The 19,979-nt window shown below is 41.6% G+C and overlaps 1 protein-coding gene across 1 annotated transcript; it reads right to left on the bottom strand.

The window, feature by feature from the left end:
• Positions 1-1,498: 1,498 nt before the first annotated feature.
• On the bottom strand, positions 1,499-19,955 carry LOC149440629 (betaine--homocysteine S-methyltransferase 1). Its single transcript, XM_089658366.1, has 8 exons — positions 19,802-19,955; positions 13,926-14,058; positions 10,757-10,875; positions 8,611-8,802; positions 6,680-6,827; positions 5,720-5,902; positions 4,311-4,539; positions 1,499-1,822 (listed from the first exon to the last, which is right to left on the bottom strand). The coding sequence occupies exons 1-8, from the start codon at positions 19,823-19,825 to the stop codon at positions 1,642-1,644; spliced, it is 1,209 nt and encodes a 402-aa protein (XP_089514492.1). The 5' UTR covers positions 19,826-19,955; the 3' UTR covers positions 1,499-1,641.
• Positions 19,956-19,979: the final 24 nt, after the last annotated feature.

The following is a 19,979-nucleotide window of genomic DNA, read 5'->3' as shown; positions in this document are numbered from 1 at the left end:
GATAGATATAGGCCTTGACACTTTGCTAATTGTAAAATGGTGGGAGTGGTTTCCAAAAATCTAATTTACCATCCTTGATACAGTCCACCCTAGTGGTAGGGGGAGATTGGAACAAACTTACTCCAAAATGAAACCAGATGGATTGTGTCACTTGACGCCACTACCCCCCCCCCCCCCCAGGGCTTTTTGGAGGGTTTTGTTTTGGGTGGCTGGGAGAGATAATTGGAGATAATTCCATTTTCGGACCATTGTCATCTAGTCCTTGTTCCACATTGTCAGACCCCATAAATTACTCATACATAACATCTTATTACTGACATTTTTTGGGGGTCATGCTCGCCAGTTCGGTTTATGCATTAGTTGTATTTTTCTACTTTGTCTATATCTAGCCTGCTGAGATTTAGTTGTACTCTGCACATATCCTGGTTTGCTTTATATGCATGTTTTGTACTATCACCACTAGATGGCACATTGGTGCAATCCAAGGCTCACTTCACTAACAAAGTTTTGCTTTTTTGTCTTTGGGAAGCAGGGAGGGGGGGGGGGGGGGTGGACGCCGACTAGTGCTCAGGGCTCTGCTGTTGGTAAAAAGAAAAAGCTGACTGCTGGCAGGACACTGAAAAAGGTACCACTTGTTTGTGTGTCAGAGGATTTACGGTTGCCACTACCAGGTGATCCGGTTTCCTTTACAATATATCACAAACACACTAATGGGCCATTTTACCATACAAAATCTAAAAAGTTTTACATTTACATTAAATAAATGCACGGTTCCAACTGTTGGGGCTATATAAATCCTTTATATTTATACTAAGTTGCTTTGGTTTCTTGATTATGTTCAAAATTCATTGTTTGCTTTTTAAGTATTGTGTCAAATTGCTTTGCTACCTTGTTAACCTTGTTTAACACGTTCGTTTCCAATAATAATCATAATAATTAAACAGAAACCAAACCAATCAGAATCCCTTTAATACTAGTCTTACTTTAGGTGATTGCTCTAGGTTACTGCATCTAAGAATACAAACTCTTTATTTGTACACCTATATTTTAAGGTGGAGGAAAAAAAAAAAAAAAAAAAAAAAAAAAAAAAAAAAAAAAAAAAAAAAAGGGCTATACTTGCCTTTCCTCCAATGGTCCCTATCCCTCGCTGGCATCTTCTTCTGTGTGCCAGTCTTCATTGACTGACAAAAGATGTGCGCCAGAATGATTTGCTCCTGCGAATGCTCAGGATTTACAAGGATTGGGTTGCCACTATAAGCTAAGTTGAGCTGAGCATCCACAGCTCAGTTTGCATGCTGGAGACTGGGGACAGCAGGTAGGTAGGCATGTCTGTTCTGCAAAAAAATAGCCTGCCTGTAATGAGTAACGCAGGACCTTAGTTCCACTTTATTGGAAGATGGGAATCTAAAGAGCTGGAGGTATATTGTGTTAATGTACTGTCTATCCATCTAATCATTGTTCTGTCAAGTATAAACCAAGAACAAAATGACCAACAAAATTATTTAGAAAAATCATTTATTGTAGAAAGTCTGTCAGTTATGTTAAGCAATCAGCTGGAATTATGATGTACTGCTGAACACAGGAATCGATGGCATTTTGTAGAATTCTGTGGATTCTTACAGAAGGTTATTAGAAGACCATCTACTTGGATTTGAAGGATTTTCCAAATAGCACTTTCAGCTGTTCTTCAGTGGTCGCCTCTTTCTGCTGCATCAGCTCTGTATCTCCTTTGCTCACTCCCCAGGCATCAGGCTTTGACATTGACGGGCAATATGGTCTTCCAGAGGCTGGATGCAAGTTCTCCCAAAAGTCTCGTCTGGCCCTGCCACACAAAAAAAAAAAAAAAAAAAAAAAAAAAAAAAAGATCAATTAATACAACTGAGATTGAAAGGCTACTGTAACATAAATGTGAATGTGGATGTAACACAAATGTAAGGGTAGGATAGTTTTGCCAATAGCAGAGAGGTGACAAGATCTGTTGAAGTGGTGTTATTGTAGATATGATTCATCTTCCTGAACCTCAAAAGAAAAGTCCTAGTCTACCTGCTTGCAGACAAAGTGACTAGGACTTTTCTTTGAGGTTTAGGAAGGCGAAAAATCCATGTCTACATGGAAGGGATAGTTTTAATGGCATCTAGGTGTCAACTCATCTAGAAGCTTGCTTTGTCCTTTTCAAATGCTAATTGAAGAACAGATGTCTATTACAGATTAGGGGAATACTGTATGGGATACTACAGAATTAAATTTTATCTACAATTACACTGTCTACAGATCTTGTCACCTCAGCTATTCTACTCTTACATTAAGGTTACATCTATTTATGTTCCAGCCACATCCACCCACAGCTGATAGTCTTAAAGTGGATGGATAATAGTGGAAAAAGGCCCATCTCTCAGGGACTGCAGTTTTAGTACCAATTGACAGTTACTGCTTCTTCCTGAATTGTGGATTCTCTTTTCTCCTATCAATGATCTTGCCATATTCTCAATGATTTCTAAAGTACACTGAAACCACTAGCGTTAATGTGCGTTTACATATGTCAAGCATTTTTTCCGCCAAAACCTTGCATCCCCTGGATGTAGGAAGGAGGGGGTTCTGCTTTTAAACACCTGCAGCCTCCTGGAACATGTGATGTGCCTCAGGAGGCTGTGGGAGGGAAGAGGGGAAAGTGACACCATCCTCACTTAGGTGAAGATTTTGCAAAATGATACTGACTCCACCCCGTTTCCCCCCACAAAAAAAAAAAAAAAAAAAAAAAAAAAATCAGAGCAAGTTCCGCTGGTTTGCTCCAGCCTGTAACTAATCATTAATACACCCTTAATTTTTTTTTTTGTTACATTATGCAAGCTGTGTCAGTACCTGAATTTGACTTGGCAACAGCCTCTTGTAGGCCCTGCACAGCAGAAAGAGGGAGAAGCAGTACAATGAGTGAATCGGGTGTGTTGCAGTAGACTGAGCATGCGGATAGGATGTATCCCTATGTCAGAACTGTGCAAATCTCAGTACTGCATGGACAGAGGGGAAAAAAAAAAAAAAAAAAAAAAAAAAAAAAAAACACCTTTTGGCAAGTAAAACAGCTCCCACGTACACAAATGAAATACATACTGTATTTCGCTGTTTGTCTGGAATTACAGTTGGGAGATGTTTCACCTGTATTAATTTGTATTTATGTCCATCCAGTCCTGAAAGCAATACAGACCAGTCATCTACCTGGCCCCAGAAGCAGAACAAAGACCATCGCTCTGTGCACTCTGCTGTCAGAAGGATCCTTGCCAGTTCAGATATTCTACAGCACAAGTGCTTTCCCTTTTACCCTCCAAGGCTGCCCCTTCCTTTGCTAGTTAAAGTGGTGCTGTACAGGGGATTACATAAGGCTTTTACCAAGTCAAATCAAGTACTTAAAGCTCAGCTCCAGGATATAGGCAGGTCAGTGTAGTCAGTGACTCCAGTGCCATCTACCATTACAAGCAGCATCAGCAGATTTTTTCCCTGGAATGTTTGTCTATAAAAAGCACAGAGCTTCTAGTGAAGCATTGATCTTCATAGAGACCGGACTAACGCTGCACCTGTGCACCCCAAGCAGCTGCTGATCAATTACTGAACGCAGTGGGGTTTGACCAAAGGAGTAGGACAAGTTTGCTTGCAAAGTGAATCTTTGCATATCTTAGTGAATGAGGTAAAACTATCACAGAAGCAATACCGTTTTAACCGTTTGTACATGTTAGCAGGGAGAAACCCCCCCCCCCCCCCAAAAAAAAAACCAAAAAAAAAAAAAAACACAAACTGCTATGAACAATCGTTCTTTTGCTAAAAATAGTTTTCCGTCACCAACATGGCAGCATACATGTAGTAGTATGCTGCAATGGATTGGCACCAGGAAAGGAAGATTACGATAAAAATATGACACAATTTTCCTGGCACCAACATGGTAGCATGCGTGTGGCAATCTGCTGCGATGGATTGGCGCCAGGAAAGGAAAATTACGGTAAGAATTTGACACACTTTTCCGTTTTCCTGACGCCAATATGACAGCATATTACCACGTGTGTTGTCATGGATTGGTGCCAGGAAAGGAAAATTACGGTAAGTATTTGATACAATTTTCTGTTGTGTTGTCTACCAAATGCCAATTTCAATTCCTATTGTATTAATTTCAAGATACAAATATCAACCAACACAAAAGGGACAAAAAAATAAAAAATAAAGGGGCCCCATCATTTAGATCACTTGCTTGCCTAGAGAAGATGAATCCCTAAACACTAGCTCTACCTGTGAATCTGCAGATGCAAGACTAAATTTGTTGTTCTCACCTTGCTCGGACCCAAGGTTTGGTATGCATGTCCAGACCACCTCCCCAGCTGCCATGCTTCTCTGAACCCTGGGGTAAGAAGCCTCTTTCTGGTGCCAGTTCTTCGGCTATTGCCCTAGTGTGGTAAGGTTCAAATCCACAGCAGCCACCAATGTATCTCACTCCAAGATTATAAGCTGCCCGAGCATACTTGTGTATGTCCCACCTTGTCACAATTCTTGGTTCCAAAGCTAAAATAGACCAAAAAAGATGGTTAGTGAATAAACATGGATTCTAGGTTAGTACTGAAAGGAAACATCTACATTTTCCTACAGCTAAACATTTTGGGCAGATTCCCTCTCTCGTCTGTCTCTATGCTTGGTATTTGTAATTATCCTTCTGCAGATATGTACCTTTGCAGTGTTCCCGAGTTGTCTAAAGCTGCTCTAAGGCTAGGTTCACACAAGTGCAGGTGGTGCCGCTGCAGATCCGCACAAAAATCTATGCAGCCGCACCACCCACACAGAAGAATGCGGAACCTCGGGCAGGTGCCATTAATTCTAATGGTACCCCGTCTGCACTGGAAATCGCAACCGTACTTGGAACAGAGGCTCCCGAGCAGCCTGCGTTTCCAGAAGTGCGGGGACTTCCCAGCGTATCCTGAGGCACAGGAGTCCAAATGAATGGGCTCTCGTGCCCACGCAAAACACTGCCCGCAGGAACGCGAATATGTGAACCAGGGGTAACTAGATGCTTACCTCCATTTGCTGGATGATTTTTAGTACTGCAATGTAGTAATACCATAGTGCCACGCCTGGTCTTAATCAGCAAGGTTTAAATTGGGAGCAAATCACTGACCAAAGGTTCCCATTTCTGCCAGGCTGTTTGTCAGATATAGATCTTTATGACTGTTTTTGGAATAAGTCTACTCTAGTTTTGGCTATTGGTACTTATAGTTGCCTCCAGTAATGACTTGGACTAATCTCGGTTTTTGCCTGCTTCCTGCCGAAACCTCCGGCTGGTCTCCTGACTATATTTGCCTGTCTCTTGCCCTGAGATTCAGCCTTTCCTGATCTTGTCCTACTCTGCAACTTAGCACTGGGTTTTGGCCCTGCAAACACAAGCCAGCTGTCTTAATTGTGGCACTCCTGAGGGCCACTCTAGTAATATCTAAAGCACAACATCTACACTTGCAATGGCTCCGGAAAAGACCTGTCACTCTGCAGTTGCACCTTGGTGAGAATTCTATGTCCCCTGCTGGTAAATGGGGTATGCACTTCATTCAGTAACAGTATACTTCGCTAGTCTAGTTTGGTCTGTATCAAGACATGCAGACACTGCATCTCTTTGCTGGGAGGAAATCTATCAGAGAAGCATGTGAATAATCTTTTTCCAGGAAAGCAGTGATCTCTGCAGTATTAGTGAACATACCAAAGGGGAACTCTGGCAGGTCAATAAAACCTTGTTTGCCACAGTCAGGTGTATGATATGCAAGTGGTTGGGTCATCAGATGTGCCTTCACATTGGCAGCAGTCAAACCTTCCTTCATGAGCTTCACGGTTGCAACACAGGTCATTGGGTCAAAGTGGCAATTAACCCCAACAACAGAGGCACCTAGAGTACAGAACAAAGACATTTGTATGAATGACTATAGACAGAGCTACGGAAATGGCAAAAACAGACATGAAAAGAAGTTTTAACTTTACTGGGCTTTCAAGATGTAATAAAAAATAAATAAATTAAAAATGGGGCTGACAAACAGCTCCTACTTGTGTAGTCACTAAAATTTTCTTGATTCTTGGAATAGCAGCCCTTGTATTTAGTGGGCAGAGATTAGCCAGACTCATGAACAGTAATACTGAAATAACATGGAACTGCTCAAACTCCTGGTGGTTGATTTACAAAAGGCAAATCGGCTGTACACTTTGCAAGGGAAATTGCATTTAGCCATAGAAATTTTCCCATAGCTTAGTGAATGTGGTGAAATTAAACTTTGCAAAGAATGCCCAATCGCATACAAGGAAATTTAAAAAAAAAAAAAAAAAAAAAAAAGTCATTTTATTGCACATGATTGGATGATTGATGTCAGCAGAGCCTCACTTAATCTACCAAGCTCTGAGGAAAATTCACTTTGCAAGGGAAAAAGTCTTTGGTAAATCAACCCCTTGTGTCAATCAATGGGGCAGGTTTAGTTGGCTTGGACAGCCACAGTGCTTGGCTTCAACCAATAGCATGGGATGCATGACCAGGTTGAGCGGTTTTCCAAAAGGGAACCAAGCAATATCATGGGCCAGACTAAAAATGGCTCAGATGCATCAAGACCGATTCCAGTATGCCAGCTGAAAAAGTAAAATCTGTGGCTTCAGAACTAAAATTTTGGCTTAAACTTACCAGCTTTTGCCAGTCTGACTGCACACTGCCCTGGAGGAACCCCATTCATGTCTCCTTCTGGTCCAATACATAATGTAGCAGCCACTGGCTTTCCTGCTTCTTTCAGGACCTCCACAGCCCACACTGCCTCCTCCACATGCTCAAAGTACTGAAAGAATGGTGGTTACAGTAAAATTGAAGTCCAATTACAGGGAACAGGATGTCCTTAAACTACCTGCCAACTATATGTACCCTCTCACCCTGTGTGCATATCAAGCAATGTGAAAGCTTTGACTTAAACAAGGTTAGCCCAGGTAGAGCTTACACAGGGTCAGGTTAGCAATGAAGATCAAATCTGAGATGTTTCTTTAAGTTAAACTATTAGTTGAAAGAGAAAAAAAGTTGCCATTTCAAAGAGTGCATGACCAATCAGGACTAGTTATGATGATAGTGACATTTGGCTATGCCCCTCCAGGTAGACAGGTTGCCTCAGGAAAGAAATGGAATGCATGCGACAGGGCAATAGAAGGGCATCTGGACAGCTAAGGACCAAGACATTTATCTACTCACTATTCCAGAAAGCAAAGCTGTGGTTGTTACAGGCTCAGGCAACCTGTAACAACCACAGTTAGTGCCTGTATACCTGACTTGCCTTAAACAAAATTGTTCTTTGATCTGCCCTTTCCTCTTCTCCCTATTGACCCCATCAAATGCAGTAGCCACAGGGACACAAGGAGAGGCAAGGACAGGCAAACAACATTTCAATCTGAAAGACTGTTACTTCATCTATTACAAAGCCCAAAAAATTAGTCAAGCATGCAGGCACGTGAAGGTTTGCGTTAAGGGTGGAATACATCTTTTCTTTTTCTGTCAAAAACTACTACATTATTATACAGGATTTATATAGCGCCAACAGTTTGCTCAGCGCTTTACAATATAAGTGAGACAGTACAATTACAATACATTTCAGTACAGGAGGAATATGAGGGCCCTGCACGTGGAGCTTACAATCTAAATACATGAAATAACTTCTGTTAAGCAAGGTGATACTGTAATTCAGGGTTTTATGGGAAGGCCCTTTGAATCTTTTTGGTCCTTCTCACCTGACTGTTTAGTTCCTTTTGTTGTTCCTCTAAAAACTACTTGATTGATTCTGTTTCATCTTCCTTGCAACCATGGAAGCAGTACTAGGTATGCAGAAAGGAGCTCTTCATCCCCCTGCTTGTTGAACTGGCTCATAGTCTTCTCCCAGACAAATGCATAGATGTTTCAATTGAAAAACAGCCTCCCCTTTGCATGGTATAAAGCAGGGGTCTCCAATCTTTCTAAACAAAAAGGGCCAATTTACTGTCCCTCAGTTTAGGAGGGCCAGACTGGCCAGTGGGAGTAGAAAACGCCTGGTGTCATGGACATAATCAATGTCCTATCATCGGTATTTGTGGGAGGAACAGTGCCCCTTCGTTGGAATGGTGTCTCATCATTGGTGTCAGCGGAAGGAAGAGCAGCTTGTTTCAGTGGGAGAAATAGTGCCTCAAGGGCCAGATAGAGACAAGCAAAAAAGGGACATATCTGGCTCTCTGGCCAGTTTGGAGACCACTGGTATAAAGGATCCCCGGTAATTTTCTTCGGTTCACTGCACTGAAAGTTTGAGGAGTTTTATCCAGGTGTAAAGGAAAGACAGGGTTTTTTAATACAGCACTGAGGCTGATCATGTGATTACAAAGGCAGATCCTCTCGAGATAAATTCTGGTAAACTATCAAAACCTTTCAAAGTAGATGGTATCCTAATACATACACAAGGAAAGCAATTAAGGAATATTTGACACACGATAAGCAAGATGGGAATGGCTTCAGTTATGTTCAAAACTGGAACTTTATATTAAAGTAGCTAGAGGACCTCTATGGTGGAATCATTTTGGGCAATGAGAATCATACCTGATATTAGTTCTCACCTCAGCAATGAGAAAATCAACATTTTTCTTAACAAAGACGTCAAGTTGTTTTCGGAATATTGATTTCACGTCAGATTCACTCTTACAGCTGAGATACGATGGAGTTTGGCTAACCCCACCTGCCACCAGGGCATCACCTTCATTTGCCACCTCCCGTGCTATATCACAGGCAGCTTCATTGACCTTCTGGCCCTGGAAATAGAATAGAAGTGTCAGGTATTTTCAAATATACATTAATAGTATGGAATTAATATACAGCTGGGCATAACAGGCTGTGGTATGACAGATTTATGCATTTGTCTGAGCAATCTTTCATTTCACACCGAGGTGATGCAAAGCATCTGGGGGAGCACCAACCAGGACTGCCCCAGGCACTCCCCCCAGCACCATCCAAGCCCAGGTCAGCTTATTGCAATAGACATTCTTTACATCCTGATGTTTTAAGCAGCTTTCACAGCTCACCTTACAGCCACAACTATTGCTTACCATACAGGTTATAATTTTACTGTATGGTCTACTTTAGATCGATAAACAGCTATTTGGTGCAAGGCCCTGCCTGACTGGATACAAATTGACTGAAAGTTTAGAGGTCCTCATGTTACATAGTTTTAATAGATCTAAAAAAGGTGACTGCACAAATTGCCCAACAGCTCCAACTTACAGATATCACTTAAAGTGGAAGTCTAGTCAAATCCTAACTATACTTAAAGTGATTGTAAAGGCTCAAGGTTTACCTTCATGCATTCTATGCATGAAGGTAAAAAACCTTCCCTGTGCAGCAGCCCTCTCAGCTCCCCCTAATACTCACCTAAGCCCCCTCCCGATCCAGCAATGTACACTGGAGTCTCAGCTATCCCAGGACTTTCTCTCCTCATTGGCTGAGAGAGCAGTCAATGAGAAGAGAGAGGGGCAGGACTAAGTCTTGGCTCCACGTGTGAATGGACACATGGAGCAGTGGGTGACCTCATAGCATGCAGCTTGCTGTGGGGGCACCCGACAGGAGGGAGGGGCCAAGGGGAGACTGCAGGGAACAGAAGAGGAGAATTCAGGCAATTCTGTGGGAAACCAATGCACACAGCAGGTAAGTATAGACATGTTATTTTTAAACTTGTTCCCATCCCTATTCTAACTATCCTGTAAAAGGAAAAACTTCTATACTTTCCTACGTTGAGGGTGCTCTGGTCTGGACACATGATCAGCCCTCAGCGCAGGCTTCAGTGTAGAGGGACAATGGACAACAGATGCCCCATAGCAATATGGGTGATGTCATCGCCCAGGCTATTCAGCCATAGACAGCATTCTCTCCCCCCTTCTCCAGCTGGCCATTGGAGACATCATGTGACTGGACTGAAGCACCCTCAGCATAAGTGTTACTAGATCCACAGCAGTAAAATCAGTCTGTATATGCAGAAAACCGTGCTTCTTATACGCACGGTGGAACCTAAGTGGTTAAACGTCTGCACTGTGTGAAAAGGAGGTTTGATCCTGTCTTCCCTGATCCTCCCCTTCTACTGTTCCCAATACACCTGCTGATAGAACAGAGCCTTGGGAGCAAGGTGCACATGTTCAGTTTGGTGTGTATAGCTAGAGATTCTCTCTTACAGAGGGCATGTGATCAGCACAGGGCCAATCAGTGCTGTCCAGACAGGGGGTCAGGGGTTATGCAGCCTCATAGGACAATTCAGGGAGATTGAAAACTCCCCCTTAACCAGTGCTCTGCTGGACACTGATTGAAGTCACAAGACTGCTATAACTGCTGATGAATAAAAAAGGTATTTAGCAGTTTATATTTAGCAAAATAATTGCATTTCCATGTTCTGCGTACTGTAGGAGTCCAGATATAGCAAATGCAGGGTCCTGGGTTTATTAACACTTTAAATATAGATACTTTACCTTTCACACGGTAGTTACAACAGGCTTAGAATGGAGGTGGGAGCAGGTTTAGGTATAGTTAGGATTTGCAGCTGGTTACATTCTCTACACAAGTACTAATTCCAGGACAGAGTCCAGCTACTGTTCAGAATCCCTGGGCAGACTCTGCTCTTCACAAAAGGCGTGATTCTTTCTGTTCAGGCCCTTTACAGACGTAAGGAACAAGCCATATTCATGCAAAAATACAATTCATCACAAAGACCAAAACACTCACTGAGATCTTCGCTGCTACATAGTTGCCCCTGTTCTCCAGCTTGTCATCACTGGCATAGAAAGTAAAGGTCTGCATGACATTTGCCCCAGCTCGGAGGAACTCCCTATGTAGTTGTCGCACTGTGAAAGAGCGGAAAGCAATACAGGTAAAGTAAACTTGATACAAGTAACAAAAAGCCATAATCATTTTATTATCAAATCACTTAGAAGAGACTTGGTCTGTCCACCCCAAGCTAAAAAGTTTAATGTTGGCTAGATATGGGAAAAGTGCATTATGCTCATCCAACTGACTCCTTCCTTCTCATTTCAGAACAAGAGATTTTAATTAATGAATGCACAGATTGTTACAGCAGTGTCTGTGGACACAACACTATCATGCTCCCTCCTCGTTTGAGGGGGGAGTAGTACATTTCATAGTGTGGGTGCACTTGATCGGGGCTTCCTGTTATGGCAGGACAGTGCTGGCTGCCTATGCAAGCTACAAATGGCTGTTCCAATACACATTATGCAAATATGGGGGTTGATTTACTAAAATTGCACGATGCAAAATGTGGTGCAGCTCTGCATAGGAACCAATCAACTTCAAGGTTTTATTGTCAAAGTTTAACTGAACAAGCTGAATCTAGAAGCAGATTGGCTACCATGCACAGCTGCACCAGATTCGGAGTTCACCAGTTTTAGTAAATCTCCCCCATGGTCCACATCAGGAAATTCCCCAACAAACGACATGTACTCTTGCCAGGAATGCATGCATGTAGACAAGAAATATGTACAAAGAGGCTGCAAGAAACCAGCAGCACCAAGATGCACCAAAAAGGTGTAAAAATGTTAAACCAAAAAGTTGAATTAAAAAGGCAACTGTTAATGATACACAGGGGTCAGTTTATAAATGTTTGTGCTCAAGTTTTACACCATTTTCCATCCAAGATTCACACATTTTTCGAATAGACACCTCAGTGTTTTAGAAAAGCGAAATATCATCTAAATATCACTTAGGTGAATGATTACAACATCATTTGTTTATTTATCCCTGGAGTGTTTCGTATTTTTATATTTAGCGAAATACAGGATTATATACTAATATTAGTGAGCAAGTGGAGCTTTGGGCCCCTTTTCACATTTTAAAACCTGAATTTCTTTGGTGAAGGGAGATGTTTTCTGATCCCCTAGGCTAGGTTCACAATCTTGCACATTTGTGGCCCACATTTGTACAGGCAGAGCAGCCCAGTCATTTGATTGGGCTGCTGTACCTGCATTTCAAGCCGGAAAAAGTTTTCTGCAGCATTTTAAAAAACATAGCGGTTGGGAAATTGCATTTTGCTTTTGCACCATGCGATTTCCTTGCGGTTTCTGCATGTGCAAATGCGCTCCGTTTTTAGATGTGTGGGGATGCCACTGCAAAAATGAATGTCAGCCCCATGTGTTTTTAAAGAGCAGCATGTATTGGCTGCAGGTGACATACATACACAATATTGCGAAAAGTATTGGGACTTCACTCCAAATCATTGGATCCAGGTGTTCCAATCACCTCCATGGCCACAAGTGTATAAAATCAAGCACCTAGGCATGCAGACTACTTCTACAAACATTTGTGAAAGAATGGATCACTCTCAGGAGCTCAGTGAATTCAAGCGTGGTACCGTGATAGGTTGCCACCTGTGCAATAAGTCCATCCATGAAATTTCCTTGCTACTAAATATTCCACGGTCAACTGTTAGTGGAATTATAACAAAGTGGAAGCAACTGGGAACAACAGCAACTCATCCACGAAGTGGTAGGCCACATAAAATGACAGTGGGGTCAGACCATGCTGAAGTGTACAGAAGTTGCCAACTGTCTGCAGAGTCAATAGCTAAAGACCTCCAAACTTTGTGTGGCCTTCAGATTAGCACAGTGTGTAGAGCGCTTCATGGAATGGGTCTCCATGGCCAAGCAGCTGCATCCGAGCCTTACATCACCAAGTGCAAAGTAAAGTGTCGGATGCAGTGGTGTAAAGCACGCTGACACTGGACTCGAGTACTGGAGATGTGTTCTCTGGAGTGACCAATCAGGCTTCCCTGTTTGGCAATCAGATGGACGTGTCTGGGTTTGGCAGTTGTCAGGAGAAATGGTACTTGCCTGACTGCATTGTGCCAAGTGTAAAGTTTGGGGGGGGGGGGGGGGATTATGGTGTGGGGATGATTTTCAGGGGTTGGGCTTGGCCTCTTCGTTCCAGTGAAAGAAACTCTTGAAGCGTCAGCATACCAAAACATTTTGGACAATTTCATGCTCCCAACTTTGTGGGAACAGTTTGGGGATGGCCCCTTCCTGTTCCAACATGACTGCCCACCAGTGCACAAAGCAAAAGTCCATAAAGACATGGATGAGCGAGTTTGCGGTGGAGGAACTTGATTGACCTGCACAAAGTCCTGACCTCAATCCAATAGAAGACCTTTGGGATGAATTAGGAGCAGGGACTGCGAGCCAGGCCTTCTCGTCCGACATCAGTGCCTGACCTCACAAATGCGCTTCTGTAAGAATGGTCAAACATTCCCATAGACACTCCTAAACCTTGTGCACAGCCTTCCCAGAAGAGTTGAAGCTGTTATAGCTGCAAAGGGCGGGCCAACTCAATATTGAATGCTATGGACTAAAATTGCAATGCCATTAAAGTTCATATGCGTGTAAAGGCAGGAGTCCCAATACTTTTGGCAATATAGTGTATATTGAGCATTATGTGCATCCTTGTGGTAATGTCAGAGGCCCTCTTTATCTCATAAGTTGACAAGCACTGCATCCCAATACCTTTGGCAATATATATATATATATATATATATATATATATATATATATATATATATATATATATATATATATATATATATATTATAAAAACGGAAAGAATTAGTTTGAATTGTACCTGTTAGCTTGACCGCCATCATATATTTGTTACTAGCTCTACCCTAAAAGCTATTAAATGCAGCAACAGTTTTCCTTTGGTTATTCTCAAAGAAAAAAAAAATACATTAGCAGACATCAAGCTTTTTTAATAAAGCAGTGCAGAGAGCAATAGTAGTATAGACAAATTTAACTGACAGCAAAGAATCAAATCAGTGATACATTGGTTACTATAGTTTGGCATGTGATATCTGATGGGTTCAATGAAATGAATTGATAAAATATATACATACCTGCCTCAGGATGCTCTACTGCAGCTTCTGGTGTCCAGGGCCCAGCTTTGACAAAGCCTCTCTTCTCCAGGGCAAATACAAAGCCGCCATCTCCGATCACAATCTCTCCCGCATCCAGGCGTTCCAAAAGGCCCTGAGAACAGTTATGGGAATTAGGTATGGGCCGAATATTGGTACTCATCTGAATATGTAGCAATGTGAGAGTTGTTTATTTATGATAATGAAGCAAATATATATTTTGAATATATACCACAACATTGTTCATCTTGTTGGAGATTGCTGAAAGGAGCTACTACCAGCTAGAAAACATGTGCTGTGCCATCTCCCCTGGGCAGTGAGACATTTGAGTGGACAATACCACCACAGCACCTGTAAGCAAATGTTGGCCAGCACATTTTATCAGGTTATCTTCCTCCAGGCTGCCCTCTCCTCAAACCTTGGAGGAATCAGATGATAGGGTATTTGGTGGGTAAAAGTCTTTTAAATGGGGAAGACATGAATAAGAGTGGGGTAGTCTTCTGGTTTTTTAAATGAAATTATATTACCCTTCATGTTGTAATCCAAAAATTACAATCCTACGTGGCATTAGCAGAGGAAACAGTCTTAGGGGTGTCATAAATGAGCTCTACAAATGGATGAGGTTCTCCTTGCCAGTCATTCCATGCCAGCTTCCAATACCAGCATATGCAGTTTCATTTCTACCTGTCTGCTCTACCCCGAGCTATATAAATAGTCCAACTATTATCTGTACCAATGTTGCTTGGCATTTAATCTTGTGTGCCTGAAGACTTTAAGAATAATTACACAATCTGTTTTTAATAACTAATAGTTTCAGAACAAAAAAATTTAAGGATCTCACAAATACTGCGGAGGAAGCGTTTTATATACAAAATGTATCAAAAAGAAGAAGTAGCTGCAACTAGTAGGGTCAATTTACTAAAACTGGAGCGTGCAAAATCTGGTGCAGCTCTGCATACAAACCAAATCAGATTCCATTTTTTGTCAAAGCTTCATTAAATCAACTTCTTAACTCTTCAGTAAATCACCCTCAATGTGTTTTTTGTACTGAAGGAGAGACCATTTGTAGAGTACAGTAACTCATCATCCAACCCAAAAAATGTCAATGGCAAGCCAAAGTGGCTGAATATTATGCTTTATTGCACTTCAAACATGAATCATTGGCCTGCTAAATAAGTCCTTCCATAATTGTACATAGTAATGTTAGGGGATGAGTTGGGGTTCACCTTTGGTAGATGTGGCAGAGGGTAGAAATACCAGACCTTAGAGTCAGTGACCTGAACTGTTGATGTGGCATATAGTTTATTCAGCTGAGTCCTCAAGCTTGTTGACACTTATCTTTCTCATTAAGTGGAAGTAAAGTCCACTTTGTAACAATTTTGCTAAATGTACTGTACCTATAGCCATGTGAATGCAGCCTTATGCTGCTAGCATTAGTAAATACATAGGAAGCTATATTATACTTTATTTTAACCGCTTCAGCCCCAAGTCTATTCCGCCACTTCTCTCCTTCATGTAAAAATTATGATTTTGTTTTGGCTAGAAAATTACTTACAACCCAAAACATAAATTTTTTTAAGCAGAGGCCCTAGTGAATATATAGTGAACAGTTTTTCAAACACAATTTTTGGGGAAATAAATACACTAATAAATTTTAATGCAGAAAAAACAAATGATTCCCAACTGTTTGGTACTATTTAAAAAAAAAATGATGTTGCACTAAATAAATAGGTACCCAACATGTTGCGCTTTAAAACTGCGCATGCTTGTGGAATGGCTACAAACTACAGTACTTAATCTCCATAAGTGACGCTTTGAGACTTTACAGGTTCCTAGTTTAGAGTTACACAGGAGCTCTGGTGCTAGAACAGGGGCAGACTGGCTACTCATGGGGCACCCGGGCAATAGAGGATCATGGGGCCCGTGTCCTTGCCCAAACTCAAAAAAGCCTATAAAAAAAAAAAAAAAAAAAAAGTACCAGGGGCATCTCATGGGGTCCCCTACTGATCCCGGGCCCTCGGGCAGAGCCCAAGTTTCCAAATGGTCAGTCCTCCCCTGTGCTAGAATTATTGGTCTTGCCCTGATGTTTGTGCTGATACCTCACAAGTGTGGTACAATTGCTGTTTACATATGCTTGTGGGATGTGCGTATACATGTATACCATTGAGAAAAAGAACATGGCAAATTTTATCCAGTGATAGGTCCTCTTTATGGGGAAATATGGGGTCTATTAGACCCCAGCTCTCTCCTCTGCCCTTAAAAGCATTTGATCAAACCCAGATTACTTTTTTCATCTATTAATCAAAATTTTCATGGAATCCAAATAATCTTCTCCATTCGTGCATTACTTAATATACTTTCCATCATGACCCCACTTTTTTCCTGTGACTTATATGTCCATTCCACCACCCTTGCTAATAATACGGATTTATAATATCTCCTTATATTTGGCAAATGTAATCCTCCGTTCTCTTTTTTATTACATAGGGTTTCATGTTTAATTCTTGTTTTTTTATTTTCCCATATATACCCCCTTATTTTTCTCATCTTAAAAAAAGGATCCAGGTAAGTTTATTGGGAGCATTTGAAATTTATACAGGATTTTTGGTACTATTATCATCTTAACAAAATGTATTCGTCCAATCCATGAATCCACCCCCTTTTTTCTGAACTCCCAGACACGCTTTATAAATTCAGCACTTTGAACAGATTTAAAAGAAGAGAAGACTGCAGATAGACAGGTACAACTTATGTAGGAGGATTTGTTTCATATCTGTGTATCACATAGGGAGTACACCCTGCCCATGCCAAGTTTTTCTGGCTGCATGGCCATGATTAGAGCAAAATAACAGATTTCTATAATGGAACCCATACATGATAAACTAGTGAAAATATTCAAATATCAGAGATTCCTTGTATCCTACAGATATACAGTAGATTTCCTTTGTTTCATTTGCTATTGGCATTTTTCAAATCAAGAATTACTTGCTAGCTCTCTTGAAATAGAGGAAACAGTCCTCATTATAATGATTCTATCCATTTACAATGGCTTTATTTCCAAATCCAGTAAGATTTTATTATATTATTATAAGAGATAGTCTGTTAGTATGTATTCTAAGATTATATATTACTAGTGAGGAGCAGTGGATTTGTTTTTTAAATTATGGACCTCTCTGCTATATATTTTAAGGGTGTGATAATGGTAACGATTTCGAGCATACTCAACAGGTATTTTTTGGCTGATTTGAATATTTTCTAGTCATTCTTGCCATATCTGAATGCAATTGTATGCAGGACCAGTTGTGCATGCTGAACAGAACTACAAATCCCATAATGTTTCATGCACAGAACTGCAGATCCCATAGTGATTTATGTACAAAAGTTCTAGTGTTTTATGCACAGAAGTGAAAGTCCTATAATGTTTAATGCAAAAAAAAAAAAAAGCCAAGTCTAATAGTACAGTAGATATACAATTCTGCAATCTTCATTGTACATTAAGTTTTTTCCCTATCATCCTTCAGTACAAAGTATATTTGAAGATTAAAATACTGTGATCTTTATGGCTTTAGCACTTATTTGTATCAAATATGTAACATTGCCTTTATAGATAAACATTGTGGTCTGAAAGCTGACAGATTTAAAAATTAAAGTGTTACTAAACCCACAACAGTATAATCAGTCTGTATATGCAGTAAAGCATGCTTGTTCTATTCACTGTGGAAACTAAGGGGTTAATCCCCTGCATTGTGTAAAAAGCATGTTTCATCCTGTGTCCTCTGACCCTCTTCTTTATACTGTCCCCAATCCATCTGCTGATAGAACAGAGCTTTGGAGGCAATCTGCACATGCTCAGTTTGGTGTGTATTGCTAGAGGTTCTTTTTTTTTTAGGGTGGGGGGGGGGGGGGTATGAAAACTCCTTCCTACAAGATTAACCAGTACTCTGCTGGACACTGATACATTACATAGTGTCACCACAATACATAGCAGTTTTACTGAGTCCAGATTTTACTGGCAGATATGGTTTCTTTGTTCCAACTCCCCAGTGTCCCCATCCTACACCAGTGTAATGACAGAGACACTGCATACATGACTTAACCCTTTGAGGATTGTAAGATTTTGGAACGCCAAAAGAATCAATTTTTTTTTTTTTAAAGTTCGTACACTTCAGTTGCTGTAACTAAGCCATTTCATGAAATAATTGGCAATAAGCTAGATCCATTTGTTGTCTGTTGATAAGAACTACTATTTTGACTCAAAAAAAAAAAAAAAAAAAAAGTTTTAAGTTCCTAATCAGATGATACACGCAATTAAAAACATGGGACAAATACGTCCCTTGGTCCTCAAAGGGTTAACATATATAAAGCCATTGCTGTAAAACAGTTTCATATCACTTTAAAATATTTGAGAATTGATAGACAATGTAAGGTTAGTCATTGATAAATCCAGGGACATCTCCCGAATGTCAGACTGCCCTTGCAAATCCCTCGAGAGCTTACTGTCACTTTGTCCTCCTTAGATGAACTACAAACTCCAACAAGTCATGGCAGAAGATATTGTCACTGTTCGTCCACCCCACAAGATAAACTACAAATCCCAGCATGTCATGGCAGGAGATATGGTCATTGTGTTCCCCTGCTGTAGATTAACTATGAACTCCAACATGTCATAGCGGGAGATATGATCAATCCCCCCCCACCACCACCACCCAACCTCCCAGAAGATAAACTACAAACCCCAGCATTTCATGGCATCATGGCAGGAGATTTGGTCACTGTGCCCCCCCATCTGTAGATTAACTACAAACCCTAACATGTCATGGCAAAAAGCTATTGTCACTTTGGGCCCCCCCCCCCTTTCCATATGATGAACTGCAAACCCCAGCAATTCACATTTCATGGCAAACAATATGATCACTTAGCCCACCCCCCAGAAGCTGAGCTACAAACATGCCATTGCATGAGATATTGCCATTTTAACAACCCCCATCCCCGAAAATATTGTGGCTGTGCCCCCTTGTTGAGGATTAACTTCATCTCCAACATTCCATGGCAAAATATATGGTCCTCACGGTGCCCCCCCCTGCCCTAGATGCACGAAAAACTCCAGCATGCCATTGCAGAAGATATTGTAACTGCCCCCCCCATCCAGAAGATGAACGACAAACTCCAGCATATCATTGCAGAAGATATTGTTACTGTACCCCCACCCAGGGGCGGACTGACCATTTGGAAACTCGGGCACTGTCCGAGGGCCCAGGGTCAGTAGGGGGCCCCATGAGATGCCCCTGGTACCTTTTTGATAGGCTTTTTTGAGTTTGGGCAAAGACACAGGGGCCCCATGATCCCCTATTGCCTGGGGGCCCCATGAGTTGTCAGCCCGCCCCTGCCCCCACCCCTCCAGAAGATGAGCTATAAACTCCAGCATGTCATGGGAAAAGATATGGTCACTATGCCCCCCCCCATCCAGAAGATGAACTACAAACTCCAGCATGCCAATGCAGAAGATATGGTCACTATGCCCCCCTCATGCAGAAGATGAGCTACAATTCCAGCATGCCAACGCAGAAGATATGGTCACTGAGCCCCCCCATCCAGAAGATGAACTACAAACTCCAGCATGCCAATGCAGAAGATATGGCCACTATGCCCCCCTCATCCAGAAGATGAACTACAAACTCCAGCATGCCAATGCAGAAGATATGGCCACTATGCCCCCCTCATCCAGAAGATGAACTACAAACTCCAGCATGCCAATGCAGAAGATATGGTCACTATGCCCCCCTCAACCAGAAGATGAACTAGAAACCCCAATTTGTGGTGTCTCTCTTCCCCCCGGTCTATGGACGGGAAGCACTTACTCTCTTGGTTCCAGGGGGTGCCATGTCTGCGATGTCTCAGCAGCTGTGCTCAGCCTGCGGAGCCTCTTATATAGAGAGGGGTATAGGGTGTGCAAGACTCAAACCAATTCCCGACCTCTGATTGGTGGGATCCTGCCACGCCCTTTCCTGTGATTTTATACAGCTCAGCACTGCCAGA

The sequence above is a fragment of the Staurois parvus genome, unplaced genomic scaffold (assembly GCF_062004578.1).
Source record: "Staurois parvus isolate SC_StPar_1 unplaced genomic scaffold, SC_StPar_1.0 ptg001065l, whole genome shotgun sequence".
NCBI lineage: Eukaryota > Metazoa > Chordata > Amphibia > Anura > Ranidae > Staurois > Staurois parvus.
The sequence above is the reverse complement of the archived record's forward strand: the minus strand, read 5'-3'. Positions and strand labels throughout refer to the sequence as shown.

Excerpts from the sequence above, each read along its gene's own strand:
- LOC149440629 (XM_089658366.1), bottom strand. The coding sequence starts at position 19,825 with ATGGCACCCCCTGGAACCAAGAGA. Across the intron at positions 4,540-5,719 it reads CCTGCCAGAGTTCCCCTTTG|CTTTGGAACCAAGAATTGTG; the intron begins GTATGTTCACTA and ends GGTCTATTTTAG. Across the intron at positions 1,823-4,310 it reads AAACCTTGGGTCCGAGCAAG|GGCCAGACGAGACTTTTGGG; the intron begins GTGAGAACAACA and ends TTTGTGTGGCAG.